The 21,576-nt window shown below is 32.2% G+C and overlaps 2 protein-coding genes across 6 annotated transcripts; one reads left to right on the forward strand and one right to left on the reverse strand.

Annotated features, from left to right (window-relative positions):
* Window positions 1-604: 604 nt before the first annotated feature.
* LOC105250527 lies at window positions 605-2,927 on the forward strand. Of its 4 annotated transcripts, none has more exons than XM_011256684.3 (4): window positions 605-970; window positions 1,039-1,234; window positions 1,318-1,904; window positions 2,206-2,927. In XM_011256684.3, the coding sequence occupies exons 1-4, from the start codon at window positions 815-817 to the stop codon at window positions 2,269-2,271; spliced, it is 1,005 nt and encodes a 334-aa protein (XP_011254986.1). In that variant the 5' UTR covers window positions 605-814; the 3' UTR covers window positions 2,272-2,927. The 4 variants fall into 4 exon arrangements, with proteins under 4 accessions (XP_011254986.1, XP_011254988.1, XP_011254989.1 ...); XM_011256686.3 differs by having other exon boundaries at window positions 1,318-1,866; XM_011256687.3 differs by lacking the exon at window positions 2,206-2,927 and adding an exon at window positions 2,009-2,070 and having other exon boundaries at window positions 1,318-1,866.
* Window positions 2,928-16,906: 13,979 nt separating this feature from the next.
* On the reverse strand, window positions 16,907-21,331 carry LOC105255154. Of its 2 annotated transcripts, none has more exons than XM_011264283.3 (7): window positions 20,849-21,331; window positions 20,424-20,555; window positions 20,213-20,338; window positions 20,025-20,141; window positions 19,757-19,939; window positions 19,380-19,612; window positions 16,907-17,499 (listed from the first exon to the last, which is right to left on the reverse strand). In XM_011264283.3, the coding sequence occupies exons 1-7, from the start codon at window positions 20,911-20,913 to the stop codon at window positions 17,492-17,494; spliced, it is 864 nt and encodes a 287-aa protein (XP_011262585.2). In that variant the 5' UTR covers window positions 20,914-21,331; the 3' UTR covers window positions 16,907-17,491. The 2 variants fall into 2 exon arrangements, with proteins under 2 accessions (XP_011262585.2, XP_011262584.2); XM_011264282.3 differs by having other exon boundaries at window positions 20,424-20,606.
* Window positions 21,332-21,576: the final 245 nt, after the last annotated feature.

A 21,576-nucleotide genomic window follows, 5' to 3' on the forward strand; every position in this document is an offset into this window, starting at 1 on the left:
TTGATTGGTCCCCAAGTATATGCATAAGAAAATGAACCAATCAATTTTTTTATGCTTATGGTTATGCGCTTATGCAAAAGTGTCTGCTGCGGCCTATACGTTTTTCTCTGCCTTACTTTACGTCCACGACTACGACAGACATCTAGTTCTCTGCCATCAGCCTAACAGTCATCGAAAGAAATTGCGGTCGAGCTGATCGAAAAAATTGTGAAAAACATCATAAGAAATTATAGAAAATACTTTATTATTCTTTTAATTAATACATCTTTATTTATCACATATATATTAATAAACAAATGTATTTTATCGAAATAAGATGTTCTCTATAAAATAAGAATAAGGCCGGTATTCATAGTCCGATCTTATATTTGAGATCGTCTTAAGTTCGAGCTTGAAATGCTACGCAGCTATTTGATTGGTTGAATGAGGTCTTAAGTCAACCTCCAAGCAGACTTAAGACGATCTCAAATATAAGATCGGACTATGAATACCGACCATTGATCCGTATTAGTCTAGGGAAATTTAAAAAGTCTATCGCTGAGTACCACCAGAGAGAAACCTGAGAGCGGCCACTTTGCTTTAACGAGCACATTAAAGTCACTAGATTAACAAAGTACCGCAATTTTGATCTCAATAAGATAAGCTGGAGCAAAAATGGCGTCCGATAGTGCAGATAGTGCACACTTTGTGTAGCTATCTATACTAAGTGAAATTTTTCTAACCTTGATCCTGGTCTGTCCTGTGTCCTGTTGTGTGTGAGGTGAAGAAATTCCTTCTGTTGCGCAAAAAAAGAATATCAAATAAAATATCGAAAATGCCAGGTTGTTGCGTGGAGAAATGCTGCAATCGTAGCGAAAAAGGCTACAGATTATTTATCTTGCCAACAGGCGAAAAAAATAGTGAAAGACGTGAAGAATGGCTGCAATTGATTGGAAAAAACACATTGGGAAAAAGGGCAGCGATTTGTGAGGTATAATTAATAAGTAATTATGTGAAACATTGTGTATTGCAGAAGTAATTATTACATCAATTTTACAGGTGCATTTCGGCGAGGACCAATTTGAGAAAAATCGAAAAGATGGACGAAAACTACTTCGCCCATTTGCAGTACCAAATTTATTATATAACACAAACAATGAAGAGGAAGATAATTCAGAAAAAGCAAAATCTTCTAATGTCATTGATGTCAAAGATATAGTTTTACATAATGAAATAATACTTAGATATAAGGAAGGTACGATTAAGGTATTAATTATCTGTTTTGTTATAACCATATATATTATTGTAATATTATTTACTTTAAACAAATATTTGCAGATGAAAACAATGCGAATAATATAAATGAAAATAGTAATGTCAATTTCTGTGGTAATGTCAATGATGACAATAAAACAGATATATCAAGACATCCTGAAACAACTGATGTAGAAATATTTAAAAAAAATGAATCAAATCATAACATCTACGATGAACAATATGTGACAAATTTAAAGAAAACTTTGACAAAGATTCAGATGCAATGTAATATTTGGAAAAGAAAATTGCGAAAATCAAATGCGATACTTAAAATAGCGAGAACATTTAAGAAAACTTTGGGAAAGACCAAGATGAAATGTAATATTTTGAAAAAAAGATTGCGAAAATCAAATGCGATACTTGAAACAGTATTCAACAAAGATCAAAGAAACTTTATGATATATAACACACAGAAAGGAACATCATGGTCTGCAGATACAATTACCAAAGCATTGAAACTTTATGTGGCCTGTGGACAGAAAGGATATGAAGAGGTGCGCCGACAGAATTTGCCTTATCCAAGCATTCGTACACTGCAACATCGCATACAAGGCTTAAAATTTAAGCCAGGTATTTTTGAAGATATCTTCCATTTGTTAAAAATTAAAGTTAGTATTCTGAATAAAATGTTTATAGGCCGGTATTCATAGTTCGTTTCTTATATTTAAGATCATCTTAAGTAAGGTTTGAAAATGTTATACGGCTGTTTCAGAGTCTTAAGACGACCTAAGACCAGACTTAAGACAATCTTAAATATAAGAACGGACTATGAATACCGGCCATAGTTTATATGGATGAAAGTAATATTTATTTTTGTTGATAAATATTTATATATTTTTATACTTAGCAAATATTTTTAATTTAAGTTATTGTATATTAGCTTATGGTTGTTTTGTAATTTAATTTCAGATACAAATGTTCAATTCTGAAGAGAAACATGCTGTACTTTTAATAGATGAAATCAATCAAACCTGATTTGCAGTATGACAATTCAGTTGCTTTAGTTGTTGGTCGACCTACAATGAAACTGTCAGGTGGATTTGATAGCTTTGATAAATTAGCTATGCATAGTCTTGTTTTTATGTTGTGTGGCATTTCCACTAAATGGAAGCAGACTATTGGCTACGAATTGACAACAAATTCATTCTGTTCACAAGAAATGTTCCAGAAAATTATAGCAATAATTCAAAACACATGATATTAGATTAATAATAAAAGTAATAATTTCCGACATGGGACCACAAAATAGGAGTTGGTGGCACATTATGAATATAACAGCTGATAAATTTAGTAAAATCAATAATTCTATTGAACATCCATGTAATAATCGAGATAGATTGTTTGTTATGCCAGAATCCGTTCACGTTTTCAAAAATGTTGCGTGCTCATTAACATCAAGTGTCAAATTGTATTTGAACAAAACTTCAATTAAAAAGTATAGCTTACCATGTAATGAAATTTCTATTATACCTATTCGCGAAGTATTTAACTTAGACCAAAAAGATACACTGAAACTATGTTCACATCTTAAAGAAAAAACCATAAATCCATCCCATTTTGACAAAATGAATGTGGCCTTAAGTGTAGGCTTATTAAATAACAATGTTGCTGCTGCTATATCATATAGCCAATAACAATATTGCTAGTAAATATAAAACTACTGCCTGGTTTCTCACCACTATGCATAAATGGTTCAAGCTCATGACAAGTCGTTATCAAAAGCTTGCACTGTCTCATTATAAAACAGATGTATACAATGATAATATCACTTTTCTGAGAGATTTTATAGAGATTGTTCGAGGTATTACAGTTGCAGATAGGAAATGGAAACCTTTTCAAAGTGGATTATTGCTTTGTACACAGACTATTCTAGATGTACAAGTTGAATATTTAGAGAAACAGAATTTCAAGTATTTATTTTCCCTAAAAAATTACTCTTTTAAAAATAGGTAAAAAAAGGTGCTAATTAATTTTTTTAATTTTGTATTTTGTATTATCATTTTCTTTTTTTTTTTTAATTAAACTTTTTAGGATATATGCATATGATTATTGCAATGTATATGATTGTTCATATTTTCAATTCGATTTTTTATAATAGATATATTACAATTCATTTAATATCATTTTTCTTTTAATATTGAAAATAAAAAAGAAAAATGTCTATTTTATAGTAAAAATTTTTATTCAGTTGGCGCAACTTTTTAATATTATTTGTATGAAATTAAAACAATTATTTTGTACAATTTTTTTTAGTTAAATTATTTTAAGATTTTATTTTCAATTAGCGTAATTTTTGGATATCATTATTTTTCTAGGATATAATGTAAAAAATTAAATCAGCTATTTTGTATAACTTTTTTTGGTTAAAGTATTTTTATAAGTTTTTATTTTCACTTAGCGCAATTTTTTTGATATCATTATTTTTGTAGGATATACAATACAGTAGTTTTTTACAGTTAATAATACATTATTTTGCAAATACATATACTGTTTTTTACGCGGACTTAGTACCTTTTTTTTAAATCAATTTTACAAGAGTATCCAACATATTTCATTCCACCGTGCCATAATATTGCTTACAAACTTGTAAAAAATTTTGTAATAACAAGGATTCATTTTTCATTAAAAAAAAGAATGTAACGATATTGTAAAATCAGCTAAGAGTAGCAGAAGTGTAGCTATGAAAATATCTGTATCAAATAAAAAATATTAAATAAAAATACTGATTTACATGATTTATATAACTTTATCTTCCTTCATTTACAAAATATTATATTACAAAGTACATTCATACAAGAATACATAACAAAAATAGGTAAAGCTCTCTGTAAATTCAAAATTAAAGTGGTCAATTAGGTGTAGAGAGCTAAGGATCAAATTAATAATGTAGATAATTAATCACAAAATATATTAATAATTCATAATACAAGCTCAAAAAACAAAACCGATATAATATACAGGGTGTTCAAAAAGTCCCGGTACGGGGGAATAACTCGAAAAGTAAGGGTCGGACAAAGAAACTTTTCGGACAAAAGTTGTAGGGCTTACTCCGAGCTTTTATCTCGTGACCTTGAGTTTGGCCTTGAGCTTGACCTTCAAGGTTATTTGAAGGTCCAAGTGTTTTTTTTAAATGGGAACCCCTATTTTTGATTGTATATTCTTATAGCTGACCTCGAGAGCTTTCCAAAACACTATAATAAAATATTTTTCCCTCAAGCATTTATCGAGTTATGAGGCTTCAAATTATTTCTTAATTTTACATAAACCGTAAAATATCTTGTAAAATATTCACTTTTCGATTATTTTACCTTAATACTTTTATGTACAAAATAATGAGAGGAATCAATTGGTGTAAAGAAAACATACAGTTGTTTTTAAGAAAAAATATGTAATCGTTAATTGCAAATTACATATTTTTTCTTCGGAACAATTATGTGTTTTTTTTTAGACCAATTGATTCCTCTCATTATTTTGTACATAAAAGTATTAAGGTGAAATAATCGAAAAGTGAATATTTTACAAGATATTTTACGGTTTATGTAAAATTAAGAAATGATTTGAAGCCTCATAACTCGATAAATGCTTGAGGGAAAAATATTTTATTATAGTGTTTTGGAAAGCTCTCGAGGTCAGCTATAAGAATATACAATCAAAAATAGGGGTTCCCATTTAAAAAAAAACACTTTGACCTTCAAATAACCTTGAAGGTCAAGCTCAAGGTCAAACTCAAGGTCACGAGATAAAAGCTCGGAGTAAGCCCTACAACTTTTGTCCGAAAAGTTTCTTTGTCCGACCCTTACTTTTCGAGTTATTCCCCCGTACCGGGACTTTTTAAACACCCTGTATATTATTTATATAGTATTAACAAAATCACATTCGTCAATTAATTTTAAATAGAGTTTACTTTAGTTGAGTTTTAATTTAAGGCTTAATTGTAAAGATATATGATGACAAAAATTGGGAACATGCAAAAAATGATGGCCTTCATCGACATTTTCGCTGAGGAAAAATCATCTCCAAATAATTCCAGGAACCTGTCTTTAAAAGATTGATTATGAGTTTTGGGACACCCTGTATATCGTTCCGCGGACGCAACATATATAAATTATATTTCATTAATTTATATTTAAAATATACATATTTCACGTTTTGTTTTATTTCTTTGATAGTGATTCAATAGTGATTTTAAACTGTAACATATGTAATATATAGGGTGGCAGAGAATTTTTGACCTTAACGAAGTTAGGAGGTAGATTGGCTCAAATTAAGAAGAAAGGATCTCTATTGTTTTGTGATTGTCGCAATAATTAACGAAAAATTAAATAAAGAAGATCGGCCAATGCGCGTGGCCAGAAGCACACGCGAAGGCGGTCTGACTGTAACATAATGGCGGCGCGCGGCGAAACGGTGATTGGAGAGGGGAGGAACGATGAGTGTGTAAGCGCGTGGCGAAAGCTCCTCCCCTCCCCAATAATCGCTTCGCTGCGAGCCGCCATTATGTTACAGTCAGACTGCCTTCACCGTCGTGTGCTTCTAGCCACGTGCATTGGCCGATCTTCTTTATTTAATTTGGCGTTAAATATTACGACAATCACAAAACAATAGAGATCATTCCTTCTTAATTTGAGTCAATCTACTTTCTTATTTCGTCAAGATCGAAAATTGACGGACTCCCTGTACGTACTTATAAAAAATATTCCGTTATATTTAAATAATTAAAACATTTATAAAATTTATTATTAATTAATATTTTCAGATACTTCTTATATTTTATAAAACATTTCATATTAATATATTTATTTAAATATTTCATATATAAAAAAATGGAAATTTTTTTATTTATCATATTTTTAAAAATTTAATCTTTTATCTATAAGAAATATAAATTATTTTGTAATTACGCGAATTAATTGCGCGCAATAATTAGTTTTAAAATCAATTATTTTGAGCATTGCTTTATACAGGATGTCCGTCGATTTTCGACCAAAATGAAATAAATAAGTAGATTGGCTCGAAATAAGAAGGAATGACCTGTATTGTTTTGGGATTGTCGCAATAATTAACGAAATATTAAATAAAACAGATCGGCCAATCTGCGTGAGTAAAAGCGCGCGGCGACGAGAGTCATCCCGTAATCCGATACTACGAGCGCGGCGAAGCGGTGGGCGGGTCGCTCTCCGAGACATGATGGTGGTTTGCGATATATCGCAATACCGCGCCGAAAAATGACCCGTCCCTCCTTTTCGTGGCGAGAAAATGATGCGCTATCATTTCCACACCACCTTGCGGTAGATAGCATGGTGCGCTTTTTTTATAGTGGTTTCCCCCATAGGTCTATTCCACTCTCAATTTAAAAATTATTCAAAATGCCATTTACTATACGCTGAATATATCGTAAATGTAAAAAATTAATGGACAGTACCTTTAAAAAAATTGATTCGTGGTTGAAAATCCCTCGATAAAATGTATTGCACACGTTGATAATGTGATACGATGATAAAATTCTTCAAGAATCCTTTCTTCATCTCGTACACGAAGACGCACTGCTGGACCGGTTATCCCGATATTATGCACGACACTCAGTTTCACATAATTATTGCACAACACGTAAAATTGTACGGCCACTTGGTTTTCGTGCACGCCCGAGAAATGATTCCATGTAAATTGCGGCCGCACGATAAGTATTTTCTCCCGCTATTTTCTCCGTATGCCACAATCATATCCGTATATTCCTGCAGAGTACACTTCATTTTCTCTGTTAATTTACTACGCAAACACAAGATTTTTATTAAAACGTCTTAGCTCTCGCACGCTGTTACCAGACTGCGTACGCCAGCAGTACGCAACTACAGCTGACAGCTGAGCGGACTGTGAAGATGCGGCCTCATTAACGCTAAAAAGTAGCGTCAACCATTGGTTGAACAATGAAGCAACTATACTTACCTCCTTGTTTAACCAATGATTGACGCTACTTTTTAGCGTCAATGAGGCCGCACCTTGAGTGTAATCATAGCGCAGGCGTCGAACTCACACGTACACTGCGCGACAACGATTCGTTCCGTGGCCCCTCTCTCACGGGGCAAGGGGAGCGTAGAAGTGACCAATCAGCTGGCAGCGTGGCAATGGCTGATTGGTTAGAAGCTACGCTCCCCTTGCCTCGCGAGAGGGACCACGGAACGAATCGTTGTCGCGCAGTATACGCTTACACTCACATGTCCGCTCAGCTGTCAGCTGTAGTTGCGTGCTGCTGGCGTACGCAGTCTGGTAACAGCGTGCGAGAGCTAAGACGTTTTAATAAAAATCTTGTGTTTGCGTAGTAAATTAACAGAGAAAATGAAGTGTACTCTGCAGGAATATACGGACATGATTGTGGCATACGGAGAAAATAGCGGGAGAAAATACTTATCGTGCGGCCGTAATTTACATGGAATCATTTCTCGGGCGTGCACGAAAACCAAGTGGCCGTACAATTTTACGTGTTGTGCAATAATTATGTGAAACTGAGTGTCGTGCATCATATCGGGATAACCGGTCCAGCAGTGCGTCTTCGTGTACGAGATGAAGAAAGGATTCTTGAAGAATTTTATCATCGTATCACATTATCAACGTGTGCAATACATTTTATCGAGGGATTTTCAACCACGAATCAATTTTTGTAAAGGTACTGTCCATTAATTTTTTACATTTACGATATATTCAGCGTATAGTAAATGGCATTTTGAATAATTTTTAAATTGAGAGTGGAATAGGCCTATGGGGGAAACCACTATAAAAAAAGCGCACCATGCTATCTACCGCAAGGTGGTGTGGAAATAATAGCGCATCATTTTCTCGCCTCGAAAAGGAGGGACGGGTCATTTTTCGGCGCGGTATTGCGATATATCGCAAACCACCATCATGTCTCGGAGAGCGACCCGCCCACCGCTTCGCCGCGCTCGTAGTATCGGATTACGGTGGGACGACTCTCGTCGCCGCGCGCTTTTACTCACGCAGATTGGCCGATCTTTTTTATTTAATATTTTGTTAATTATTGCGACAATCCCAAAACAATACAGGTCATTCCTTCTTAATTCGAGCCAATCTACTTATTTATTTCATTTTGGTCGAAAATCGACGGACACCCTGTATATATTAAATATATACATCGTGCGACCAAATTTTTAATCGTACCGAATTAGTGCGGGAGTGCCGTTTAGAATCACGCGTAAAATAGCGGAAATAGCGATATAAAAATATCGCTCGTGAATGCGGGAGTGTCGTTAAAAGTATCGCGCGTCAACAACATGAGAGGAGGAGGAGGCCTAGGAGAGGCATCTTGCATCGGCGGAGCAATCTGATGATGAATATTTATTATTTGTATATCAATTGTTATAAATTGTATGCATAATAATTCGGTCTTATTATTTAAATGAATTAAAGAGAAAATTAGAGAAAACGATTTTTGTAAAAGTCATATAAAACTTTCTATTTAAAAAACAGTTTCAAAACTTTCTATTTAAAAAACAGTTTCAAAAATTTATAAAATGTTTCCACATGTTTATCTCTGCTTATTATTTTACACATTGGATGTAAAATTCCGAACGATAAAAATTTTTTGAAATATTGATTGTATTTTGTGAACATTGTTATAAATAAATTTTATATTTGTATGTTACAGACAACGTAGCTTCGCTGTTGCGCATCAATGCCGGTGAGTGAGAAAAACTTTTATTTAACTTTAAGGTAACAAATTCGTAGAGATTGTAGATGTAGATGTAGATTGTAGATTGTAGTAATCCGTTGCCTTAAAATGGATGAGCTAGGATTATTTAAATTAAATAACTTTTAATAAATTCTTTCGAAATGCTTTGCATCTATTGTGAAAATATATTGATGTATTAATTAAAAAAAGAGAATCAAGAAAAGAAAATATTTTGTAAAGATCTTATCTAATTTATTAAATAAAGAGCACACATTAATAATTTTATCAATTTTATCAATTCTTTATGCTATTTTATTTTCATAACGTGCACTTATTTTATTCTAATTTCTTATAGCTCATCCATCGAGAATTCATCATCATAGAATTTGTTTGTAGATATTGTTTTTAAACTTTACTTTTACTTAATATAATGCCAAATGATTAATTAATTAAATAATTTGTAATATGATAAAAGTTATACACACACATGAGTTTTATATTTTATTAGAAAATATAATATACAGAAATTTGTAGTAATTTGGCTTTGAATTAAAATAAAATTATATTTAAATATTTAACGAACGATCCTAAAATCGAGCGATCATTACGATGAGCGTGAAATATTTACGCTCATTTGCCGTTAATTAATTGGCAAAAGAAGGAGTGTTTATCTCCTTTTTCAATCTCTGATTAGAGATCGAATGAGAAAGTAGCCAGAATCAACGAAAAGTAAGTTCAACTGGCCTGAAGAAAAGCTTTACGTACAATAGTACATAATGTCGAACATTTATTCACGCGGTTAGGGCACGCGGTTAGAGAATGTAATTAGGGCACGTAATTAAAATATACGTGATTAGAGATTAAAATATACGTGATTAGAGATAGGCTTTCCTCGAATAATTTTACTTAATCGAGAAATAGAATTGTTAGAACTATTAAGTGTTCATGAAGATTTTTTAATTTTTCTTTCAAGAAGTAGAGGATTGTTAGGGCTATTATGTGATTAATTTAGGTGATTAATGTATTATGTATCTTTTAAAGAATCAGGAAATGTAGGTTAGGTTTAAATAATATTAGGGACAGATTAAAAAATATTTCAATAATTATATTATTAATATTAACAAAAGGTTTTTAAGGTGGTTTTTAAGGGGTCAATATTTTTTGAGTGTTTTTTTAATAGGTATTTTATTTATATAAGAATGAAAATTAAATTGTTAACACTCAATAATTTTTATATTAATACGAATTTTTTGGGAAATTTTATGCGAGAGCTCAATACTACCCCGGCGAGATATAGGCTATGTAGGTCCCGCCGGGGTGTGCATAAGAAGCATTTTCTCTACGTAAAAAAAAAGAGGATTGTTAAGGCTATTAGGTGATCATTAAAATTTTTTTAATATTCCTTTAATGCTAAAGAAAATATATTAAAATTCCAATAATCTTAGGGATTAATCATCGCTAATCTTGTCTGGACTATGTAAACACTTTTAATAAATTTTATAAAATATCTATACCTGAGAACAAATGTCCATAGAAAGTATTCGATGGACTCCATAGGAAAGAATAAGCATGACAAGTGATAGTAATTTTTATGATGTTAATACAAAAGAATACAATAAATCATAATAATCCAAGAACTCGAAGAAAAGAATATATTGGATAGAAATGCATAGTGATTGAAAATGATTAGAAAGTAAAAGACAGTATGCATACAACCTATTTATTAATAGTAATACTATTTTGTAATTATATTAAATTTTATAATTTAGTACATTGTATTATATAAAGTATTAAGCACAAAAAAAGTATTATGCTGGTATGAAAATTATAATAAAAATATAAAAATATACACTAGTGAAAAAAATTAAGGGATCAAAAAAAAATTCCAAATTTGTTGCGATTTTTCGAATGGCTGTATCTTCGTTAAAAATGGTCGTATCGGAGTTGCAAAAAAAGCAAATTGAAGCGCCAAGTGTCTAGTTTAGAGTTCTTTTGGCCGAAAAATTTTCGAAGCCCCAGATTTTACGCAATCCTAAGAAATAGTGAAAAAAAAAATTTTGCAAATTTTTTCATTTGTTTTTTGGAGTCCACAGACTCGGAAAAAAATTTTTTAGCTAAACCAGTGCATGTATCCGATAGCTTGTTTATTCAGCTTTAATTTGCTTTTTTTAAAATCTTGATACGACCATTTTTCGCTGAGATATCGGTCTTTGAGTGAAAAAGGACCCTTTTGGCTTTGATCATCGGTATCTCAGGAACCAATGATCGCACAGAAAATCTAAGGGTGGTTCCATAATCTGGAATAAATTCTCTAAAAGGATTGATAATGATATTCACGAAAAAAATTTTTTTTTAACTTTCACATGAAAAAACACTTTCACATTTGAAAAAACAGGAAAAAAAAGGCAATTTGGGGTTTTTTAGAAAATTAACGGCTAAATTACAAATATTGATAAAACGACTAATGTTAAGTGTGCCTTTTACAGTTCAATATACCCACAAAAACCCTGTAAAATTTCATTTTGATCTATCCAACCGTTTTTCTGTTTCGAACAATCAAAATTTTGAAAAAATTAAAGGATCACGTTTTTTGCTCTTAAACGCTCATAATCTTCAACAAAATGGAAAAAAAATTTTTTTTGAGCTTTTTTCATGCTAACGCACATCGGGGTTGGACCTTAAGGCAATGGGGAAATGTTTTATTCACTGACGAATCCCGTTTCAATCTCTATGGCAGTGACCGACGTCCCCTTGTTTGGCGCCGTCGTGAACGTTTTCGCCAGAACGTCGTCCGTCCGGTTGTGGCCTACGGCGGTGGATCGGTCATAGTGTGGGGCGGCGTTTCGCGAAATTGGAAAACACCTTTGGTGATTGTTCGCGAAAATTTAACGGCTAGGCGCTATATTGACCAAATTTTAAGACCAATTGTACTGCGCAAACGACAACATCTGAGATCGTTCATTCTAATGCAAGATAACGCACGTCCACACACAGCCAATATCACCAGACGTTTCCTTGAACGGCACGACATCACATTACTGCGACATCCAGCAATGAGTCCAGACCTCAACCCCATTGAACATGTTTGGGACATAATGGGCCGTCGGTTGCGCAGAGAGTATCCAAATTTGCAGAACTTAGCCGCATTAGAGCGCGCACTTCAGCAAATTTGGAACACCATTCCGCAGCCTGAGATTACCCGCTGCATCAATATGGCTGAACGCTTGAGAGCCGTTATTGAGAACAGGGGTGGCAATACCCGTTATTAAATGGGAACTGATAGACGGACAGACGCAGATACAAACACACACACACATACATACACACTCTTTTGAGAATGAGTTTGGAGTCGTTAAATACAGTGGAACTGACGAGCCAACGAGTCTCATTTCTCCTAAAGAAACACACATACACACACACACATAGACATTTTTTTTTTTGGTTACCTTAAATTTGAACGCTGTTTGTGGTAAAAGTATGAAAAAAGCTCAAAAAAAATTTTTTTTCCATTTTGTTGAAGATTATGAGCGTTTAAGAGCAAAAAACGTGATCCTTTAATTTTTTCAAAATTTTGATTGTTCGAAACAGAAAAACGGTTGGATAGATCAAAATGAAATTTTACAGGGTTTTTGTGGGTATATTGAACTGTAAAAGGCACATTTAACATTAGTCGTTTTATCAATATTTGTAATTTAGCCGTTGTTTTTCTAAAAAACCCCAAATTGCCTTTTTTTTCCTGTTTTTTCAAATTCATGTGAAAGTTAAAAAAAAATTTTTTTCGTGAATATCATTATCAATCCTTTTAGAGAATTTATTCCAGATTATGGAACCACCCTTAGATTTTCTGTGCGATCATTGGTTCCTGAGATACCGATGATCAAAGCCAAAAGGGTCCTTTTTCACTCAAAGACCGATATCTCAGCGAAAAATGGTCGTATCAAGATTTTAAAAAAAGCAAATTAAAGCTGAATAAACAAGCTATCGGATACATGCACTGGTTTAGCTAAAAAATTTTTTTCCGAGTCTGTGGACTCCAAAAAACAAATGAAAAAATTTGCAAAATTTTTTTTTTCACTATTTCTTAGGATTGCGTAAAATCTGGGGCTTCGAAAATTTTTCGGCCAAAAGAACTCTAAACTAGACACTTGGCGCTCCAATTTGCTTTTTTTGCAACTCCGATACGACCATTTTTAACGAAGATACAGCCATTCGAAAAATCGCAACAAATTTGGAATTTTTTTTTGATCCCTTAATTTTTTCCACTAGTGTAAATAGGGTGCATATGAATTCTTTATATTTTATATAAAGGAAGAGACTTAAAATATTTGCAACATCTATATTTTTCGAGTCAAAAAAACTTCAGAGGAATCAGTGATTAATTTGACAAATTCTATATATATATTAATAATTAGATTTTTAAATAATTAAAAAAATGATTGATAGATATCAAAGGTCAGTTTACTGATAATTAATAAGATTTATAGAAATACGATTAAAAATGTTTTTATTCCACAGCAGGCATTTTGTGTTTTGTAAATAAAAAGATATAGATATGACAATGAATATAGAAAAATATTTATTTCATCTTTGAATATTACAGTATCTTTCGCAATTGAATAATTTATTTACTATCAATTTACATACATAAAAATATCTTGTTATACAGCACTAATGCTACCGACATTTCGTGCACATAGCACGGAACAAAACCAGAAATTGTGCACATTATATATTACTCTCTGAGAACATTTATGGACTTTGGCTTTGTAGTTCATGTCCACGTTTTCAATGTCCATAGAGAGAGTATCGCTTTCAGAGATCACCTAAAAGCAGGCCATGACATCTCTCAGTCTTCTCTCTGATAGAAATGATGTTAAAGGGTGTTTATGACAACTAATCGGATTTTTGATCGGACTGAACAGTGGTTCTCAGCGATAGACTTTCTAAATTTCCCTAGACTAATCCGGATCAATGATGTGTCTCTGAAGTAATCGAATTAGATTAACAACTTATTCTTATTTTATAGAAAACATCTTATTTCGGTAAAATACATTTGTTTATTAATATATATTTGATAAATAAAGATATATTAATTAAAAGAATAATAAAGTATCTTCTATAATTTTAACAACAAGATAAGAAAACTAGCGTCTCCGAGCCACAGCGGATGGTAGGTAATGCCTAAAAATTCTTTAATTGTACACGAAAATTTAAACGAGAACAAGGCATATGCATATATTTTACTTGGTGCATTTACCAAGATATATAGATTCTCATTTTTGAGAATAAAATCCTCTTTACCCCGTGAAGAGACGTAGACGAGAAAAATATCGGGGCGAAGTCGCTGAATCGGGAATCGAACCCGAGTCTTTTGCTTGCAGGGCGACTACTCTTACTACTGAGCTATTCAGCCCCACACCGATATCACTCTCGCCTATTTGTTTATAACTATGAAAAATGAAACGTGATCTTTTGCGTGAATTAAGGGGGGAACCTCATGTAAATAGCCTGTTTTTCAGGAATTTTTTTTGAAAAATGTAATGCGTAGATTAATTTGCAATTTAAGGCACAATTTATTTACGTTATAATATTTAAAGAAAATATTTTTTTAAGACTAATCATTAACAATAAAACGGTGCAATGGCGGCTTGAAAACAGCGTCTTGAAAATGCGCCGTGCAGCATGCAGGTCACAAAAATGACCTGAAACAAAAAATACAAAATGGGTTCTTTAGTTTATGCAAAAACGCTCAGCATGACGGTCTCCTTTTATTAAAATTTGCAAATTTGCAAAAATGGCGAAGTTTTGAAAAAAAAAAAGGATTTTCTTTTATAAACAATTGTTAATAACAATGTTTTAAATAAAAAAATTAAAAATCGGAGCTCGTCATGCTGAGGCCAAATATCTATAGAATTTCTATACCAAATTTCATAAAGATCGAATGATTAGTTTTTGAGCTACGTTGCACGGCGTGCGAAATTTTGCGTTTCGAGAAAAACGCGTTTAAAGTTTGAGTGATAGAAAAATCGTGAAAAAATTCGTAATTCGTTCTAACTTACCGCAGTTTTTTGCTAATCTGCGATTCCAGGGCCATAGAGTAGACCTTCCTCTTCTTCAAACTGCTTTACATTAGTAGAAGCTCTAACACAGCCAAGTCAAACTTTATTACAAAGGAACCGAAAGGCCGATTGTCCGACGAGCGCTCGACTATTTGAGTGCTCCGCCCAATTCGACTGTTTACTTTCTTTTGAAAATAAAGTACAAGGAGCTCTCGGATCACTTTCTAACTTTTTTTCTCGTATTTTTGAGGAAATTTTCTATCAATTTAAGCAAAAAAATAAAATGGCTAAAAAATTTCATTTTACATGAGGTTCCCCCCTTAAACTAAATCGAAAGGAATTAGGCTCGTTATGTATTAAACAATAAGATAAAAAAACTAGCATCTCCGAGCCACAGCGGATGGTAATGCCTAAAAATTCTTTAATTGTACGCGAAAATTTAAACAAGAACAAGGCATATACATATATTTTACTTGGTGCATTTACCAAGATATATAGATTCTCATTTTTGAGAATTCTATAAAATCCTCTTCTATAATTTCTTATGATGTTTTTCACAATTTTTTCGATCAGCTCGACCGCAATTTCTTTCGATGACTGTTAATCTAATTCGATTATTTCAGAGACACAACATTGATCCGGATTAGTCTAGGGAAATTTAGGAAGTCTATCGCTGAGCACCACTGCTCAGTCCGATCAGAGATCCGATTAATTGTCGTAAACACTCAAAGTTGGCCGTAAGCAGAAGTAAGGCTGATGGCAGAGAACTAGATGTCTGTCGTAGTCGAGGACGTAAAGTGAGGCAGAGAAAAACGTATGTCGTACAAGGCCATTGTGACAATGGCCTTGTACGACATATGTTTTTCTCTGTCTTACTTTATGTCCACGACTACGACAGACGTAAGCGCTCACGTCTAGTTCTCTGCCATCAGCCTAACTAGGATTTTAACTGGTTGACTTCTGCTTACGGCCAACTTTATCATCATTTCTATTGTCTTCTAGAATACATAAAGCTAAAGCAATATTCTGATTGGTTCTTCAGCTTACGTTTACGTTTTACGTTTATGGTTTTGGCAATTCATGTGCAAAAGCCTTTAAGGTTATAGCACACACTTTCTATAAAACATAACAGTAAGGTTTCGACCAATCGTGTTGCTCAATTTGGCCGTCCGTAACTAAATTGAGCAACGCAATTGGTCGAAACCTTAGTGTTATGTCTTATGGAAAGTGTGTGTTATAGCCTTTAGCGATCTAGTTATGGCATAACGCCATAGAGTGATCACATCTCTCAAGATCCTTCTAGTAAATAACATCTGTGCCGATGGAAAACAGTGGGGTCGGCCATTTTGGTATCTAAGTAGCGTCACGCATCTTTGAGTGCCTCCCATAGACATATATAATAGACTGCGCCATCCCGTGAGAGGAGCTGACCACCACACTGAAGGACAGAGACATTGCACGAGTAATGCTCTCTCTCTCGTTCTCTGTTAAGAGTGGGGAGAAAACGAGTGAAGGAGAAAGGCAACGTCGTAACAGAACGCGGATGATGACAGTTCAAGTCTCGTCGACCAAAAAAAATTTTTTTTTAATGTAAAATTGTTTATTATAATTATACTTACCGATAAAAATACATTGTTTATAAAGTAATACATTTACATTTTATATCTTTAATATAATAGAACATAAAATATATTTATATATTATATATAATATAGAGTATATAATATAGAGGTCTATATAAATATAATTGAACTGATAATAAAGGTAATTTTAAAGAAATACTTTTTTTAACAAGAACGATACATTTTATTTAAATAAAATTAATAAATTAAAATAAAAACATATACATCTATATATTTTTTGTCATCTTTGTCTTTATTGATTTTTAAATAAAACCATTCGATTATGGAAAGTTCTAACGCGTTGCACTAAATCTTGTGAAGATTTAGCTTCGTGATGAAGACGGATTTTAAAATATTTATTCAAAATTTGATTAATTAAATTTAGTTTATGATTATCGAAAATCGTTTCTTCAAGAAACATATCCATTTTTGAAAAAATATTGAAAGGAAGCAAAAGTTTTTTGGCATGTATCATTAATTTTCCAAGCACATTTTTTGTACAGAATACATTTGGTGTACTTCTTAACACTTTTTCCGCAGTTTTACAAATAATAATTACGTCATCGCTTGGTAATATTAACCCTTTTATTTTAGACAGAGAATTAGCAGTTTCCTTATTTTTTGTTACTCTATTTTTCAAAGTTATCAGCTTTGAAGAAGTAGAGTCATTCTCTAATTGATCAAGACATAACTCACATTTAATTGATTTTTTGATACTTTTCACAATGAAACCAGCAATGTATGTTACGATTTCATGGCTGTATTCACTCCATGACCACCCATAACTGCCCATGTAATCGTGTTCAAATTCAACAATACTGACAAGTTCATCGTTAAAGATTTCTGTATTTGTAGAAGTATCATTTATTTTTAGTACATTAGTATCATCCTGCAATGTACAGTTTGCTGCATCTGGAACAATCGAATTAACGTGAGATACTAATTTTTTGTAACTTAATTTAAATTGACGACATGTAGGATTGTTATTAAATCCGCCCATCCGTCGAATGCAGGAAAAAAATGTCTCCAGATGATCCTGTGACAATTTATAAGTGAGAAGATAACTCATTAAGAGTTTTCCTTCTCGAAAACATACTGTGCTAATTGTAACGCGCTCTTCATAGCTACAATCAGACCCCAAAATCCTATTTTACGTTTACTTTTCAAAATTGGGATTCTCTCGTTTGACATTGCATTTTCGATAATTTTGAGAGATTTGATATAATCAACATGCTCTGTTACTATTCGTTCCATTTCTTTTAAATTTTCTTTCGTAATGCAGTTCTGAGAATCACTTTTTGAAAATTTCCTCCGCGAATTCAAGAAATCAAAAATGTCGTTAATTTTTTTACAAAATTTAGAAGTTGCTTCAACGCCAATAAAATCTTTAGGAAAAGTTTCTTTCATGAAAAGCAAAGCATCAGCAACAGAATTACTGAATGTCTGAGCAGCTAGCTTAACTTTCATTTTTTCTTTTTGAAAATTTATGTGTCGTCGACGGATTTTAGTCGCTGGATGTAAGCGATATTCTTCTTGACGCTTAACAAGTTTTATCAAGTAACTCCATTTTATTACGTTGCCTTCCTTGTCAACGATATTATACTCTGCCAATGTATTACGTGTTAATTTGAGCATGTGACAAGCGTCAGGTACAGCTACTATTGGTTCTTTTGTCACAGAATGTTCGAAGACAGAATCTTTTTTAACATCACTTATATTTGCCCCTAAGTGCTTTATCATAGCCAAGTTAGTAGACGCTCCATCGAACGTTATGGATCGGATGTCACAGATTCCATGATTGTACAAGACGGTTAAAACTTCTTTTATTATATTTGCTCTAGTCTCAGCTGTTAAGCTTCTAATAAAATAATACGAAATAGGAGTCTTGAAATGTCCGTTTAAACAAACTAGCATGATCACTAATGCGTAAGTGGCTTCTTCAGATTCGTCATTATTAAGACCCAAGTCAACTTGTCCATGGTATTGTTTACCATCCCATTCGATCATTTTCTTGATAGATATTTCATCCACTTGCATTCCAAATTGTAGCTTAATTCCTTTCTTAGAATTTTCATCAATCATATTTTTTAAATTTATTAAAATTAGCTTATTTATACCAGGGCTCATATCAATTTTTGAGAACCATTTTCGCATAGTTTGGGGATGGGGTAGAGCTTTTATAAAGTTATTTCTTACATACTCATAGGCTGATGTCGAATAAAATAATAAGCTACAAGCAAACTCTTTAAGAGCAGGGGGATAAGTTTTTTTTTTTTTTTGTTAATATATTCTGCATTATTTCGGTTAATACTGGACTCGTAGTAAACTGGGAGGAAAAAAAACAAAAAAACGATGTATAAATAATGTATAAATAATGTTAATTATGTACGCATATCATTCTATCTTTATTCTACATTCTGTAAGAATAAAGATAGAATGATGCTTGTGTCGATTTATGTCGCTAAATGGAAAGCATTACTACAATAAGCGTTGCCGCGTCGAGTGCAGGAGCAATAAATTCAAAATTACTATGGATATTCATATTTATTTTAAAAAACATATTTATTTTAAAATTCATATTTATTTTATATATAAGTAATGTTAAATCTACTTATGATGGGACAAACACATAATTCGATGCAGTTATGACCACAATCGTTGGTACATGGAATAATTTTGTATAAATCTAATTACTCACTTCCAACGCATTACAAGCTTTATTCGATAACAAGCTATTCTTTTTTAAGTGATTCAATAATGATTTGAAATTTTCTATTTTCTCGTTTTGACGTTTTATTTTTTTATTAAAAACCCTGCATCGAGATTTACATGTTTTAACATGCTCATGAACAATTCTCCAACTGGTTTCATTTGTAAAGTCTTGTTTTCGTAGATCTCCGATATACCGAGGATTGTATATACGTTTAGCATTCTTCATTAGTTCATTTGATTTCCTGATGGAGAAAAACATAGCAATATAAATTTAAAGTACTTTGTACAAGACATAGGTCAGTAGTTTCAAATCACTTTTATTGATAAAAGTGATTTGAGAATACTCGTCATACTGCAAATAATAGCATCAATATTGGTAATCAAACCTTTTCAATCCAGTTTTCTGCTTCATATTATTATTACATTCTGAATCAATAGGCATATTCGGTTCATTGCAATTATCATTCACAATTTCTGAATGAAATTTATGTTCGGTGATTGCATTATTTGTATTTCCATTGTCAATATCATGTATATTACTTAAACTTAATTGCTCAATGTTGTCTTTGCTATAAATTCAAATTTTATTAATTGACATGTGCATTATTTTAAGGATACATTATTTTGATAATTATAACAATTTTAAAATCTTACATTTCAACAGATACAGTCACTTTAACATTTTCAATCTCAGCGGCTTTAACAGAAGAATATGAAAAATCTTGTAAATTAATATTTGTGACATCTGCCAAGGTTGTATGTGAATTATCCCTTGAAAATATTATTATTATTATTATTTTACATTAAAAAGGAGTTAATAATATAATAAAAATAAACTTTACTTTTTAGCTTGTAATTGACGATGTGAATGTAACAAAACTGATGTTTCATCATTAGTTTTTGCTAACAAAAGCGTTGTTTGATTTGAGCTAGTTATTACTTCTGTGTCATTATTCAATATATTTTTGCTGGAATATTACATATTTTAATAATTAAAAAGGCACAATCATAAACAGGAAATATTTATAATTATAATTTTAAATTAAAGTATACCAATTAGTTAACAATAAAGTTGGAACAGCTTCAGGTATTAAAAATCTTTTCACAATATTTCCAACAACTCTATACTGGAAATCTTTTGCTTCAAAATGTCTGCTACAAACTCCACTATACTTATTAACATTTCTGCCGATATTTAAAAACCATTTTACTTGCAAGTCTTTGCTTTTAGGGATACTAAAAACATATCAACTTAAATTTTACAACTTATTAAATAAAACTTAGTATTATACAAAAGTGATAAAAAACTCTCATAACATTCCAAAAATGAAGATAATTTTGAATTCAATGTGATTTAACTTATAACAATGTATAATATTATTTTACAAAATATTTATTAATGCCAAATGTGTAGGAACTTTCATAACCTCGAATCGCAAATGCGTAAGTATACATATTATAGATTTCATATTACTTACGTATGAATAGAAACATCCTCAATAGCTCCATATTCCACCTTACATATGCAACAAAATCTCACCATTTTTAAATGTTTAAAATATGCTAGTACAAGCTAACTGCAAATCTCACTCATAGCTGATAGCTATTCTTCTCTTCTCTTCTCCTTTCTTCCTTATTTCCCCCACCAACGTGCACATTAGACGGAGACACTCTTACTCGCACTATTGCTCTCTCGCTTCAGTGTGGTGGTCAGCTCCTCTCACGGGATGGCGCAGTCTATTATATATGGGTGCTTTCCAATTGTTTAACACATCTTAACACAAACATACACAGGAAGGCACAAAGTGTAGCGATGTGCACGACTCAATTGGAACAAAGTTAATGTGCGACTTTCGAGTGGAGGGTTAGGATTCTTCATAACCATGTCCATCTTGATATTTTTTAATCCATGCTGAGGGTGATAGCATCGATATATAAAATGGATTGACCATTGCGTGTAGACAGGCGTTAGCCCGCGGTGAAGAGAGAGATACTACATGCGAGGCCTATGTCTGTCTCTTTTGCTAGTATCTCATTGGTAATTTTTATAAATAATATATAAATAAAATATATAAATGCATATTATATTAATATATAAATATGAATGAAAATTTAATCAGTAATATATCTAACTTGCAAATATGCAAAAGAGACAATTTTATTTTATTTATTAAATATAATAAAAAAATTAATTGTACAAAAACTC

Source organism: Camponotus floridanus, unplaced genomic scaffold (assembly GCF_003227725.1).
Source record: "Camponotus floridanus strain SB8 unplaced genomic scaffold, Cflo_v7.5 scaffold133, whole genome shotgun sequence".
NCBI lineage: Eukaryota > Metazoa > Arthropoda > Insecta > Hymenoptera > Formicidae > Camponotus > Camponotus floridanus.

What these genes read in the sequence shown, in the direction of transcription:
- LOC105250527 (XM_011256684.3), top strand. Translation starts at nt 815, where the DNA reads ATGCCAGGTTGTTGCGTGGAGAAATGCTGCAATCGTAGCGAAAAAGGC. An exon ending in AAAGGGCAGCGATTTGTGAG is followed by an intron (nt 971 to 1,038) that starts GTATAATTAATA and finishes TCAATTTTACAG; the next exon opens with GTGCATTTCGGCGAGGACCA. An exon ending in AATACTTAGATATAAGGAAG is followed by an intron (nt 1,235 to 1,317) that starts GTACGATTAAGG and finishes AAATATTTGCAG; the next exon opens with ATGAAAACAATGCGAATAAT.
- LOC105255154 (XM_011264282.3), bottom strand. Translation starts at nt 20,913, where the DNA reads ATGGTGAGATTTTGTTGCATATGTAAGGTGGAATATGGAGCTATTGAG. An exon ending in ACTTTATTGTTAACTAATTG is followed by an intron (nt 20,339 to 20,423) that starts GTATACTTTAAT and finishes GTAATATTCCAG; the next exon opens with CAAAAATATATTGAATAATG. An exon ending in CGTCAATTACAAGCTAAAAA is followed by an intron (nt 20,142 to 20,212) that starts GTAAAGTTTATT and finishes AATATTTTCAAG; the next exon opens with GGATAATTCACATACAACCT.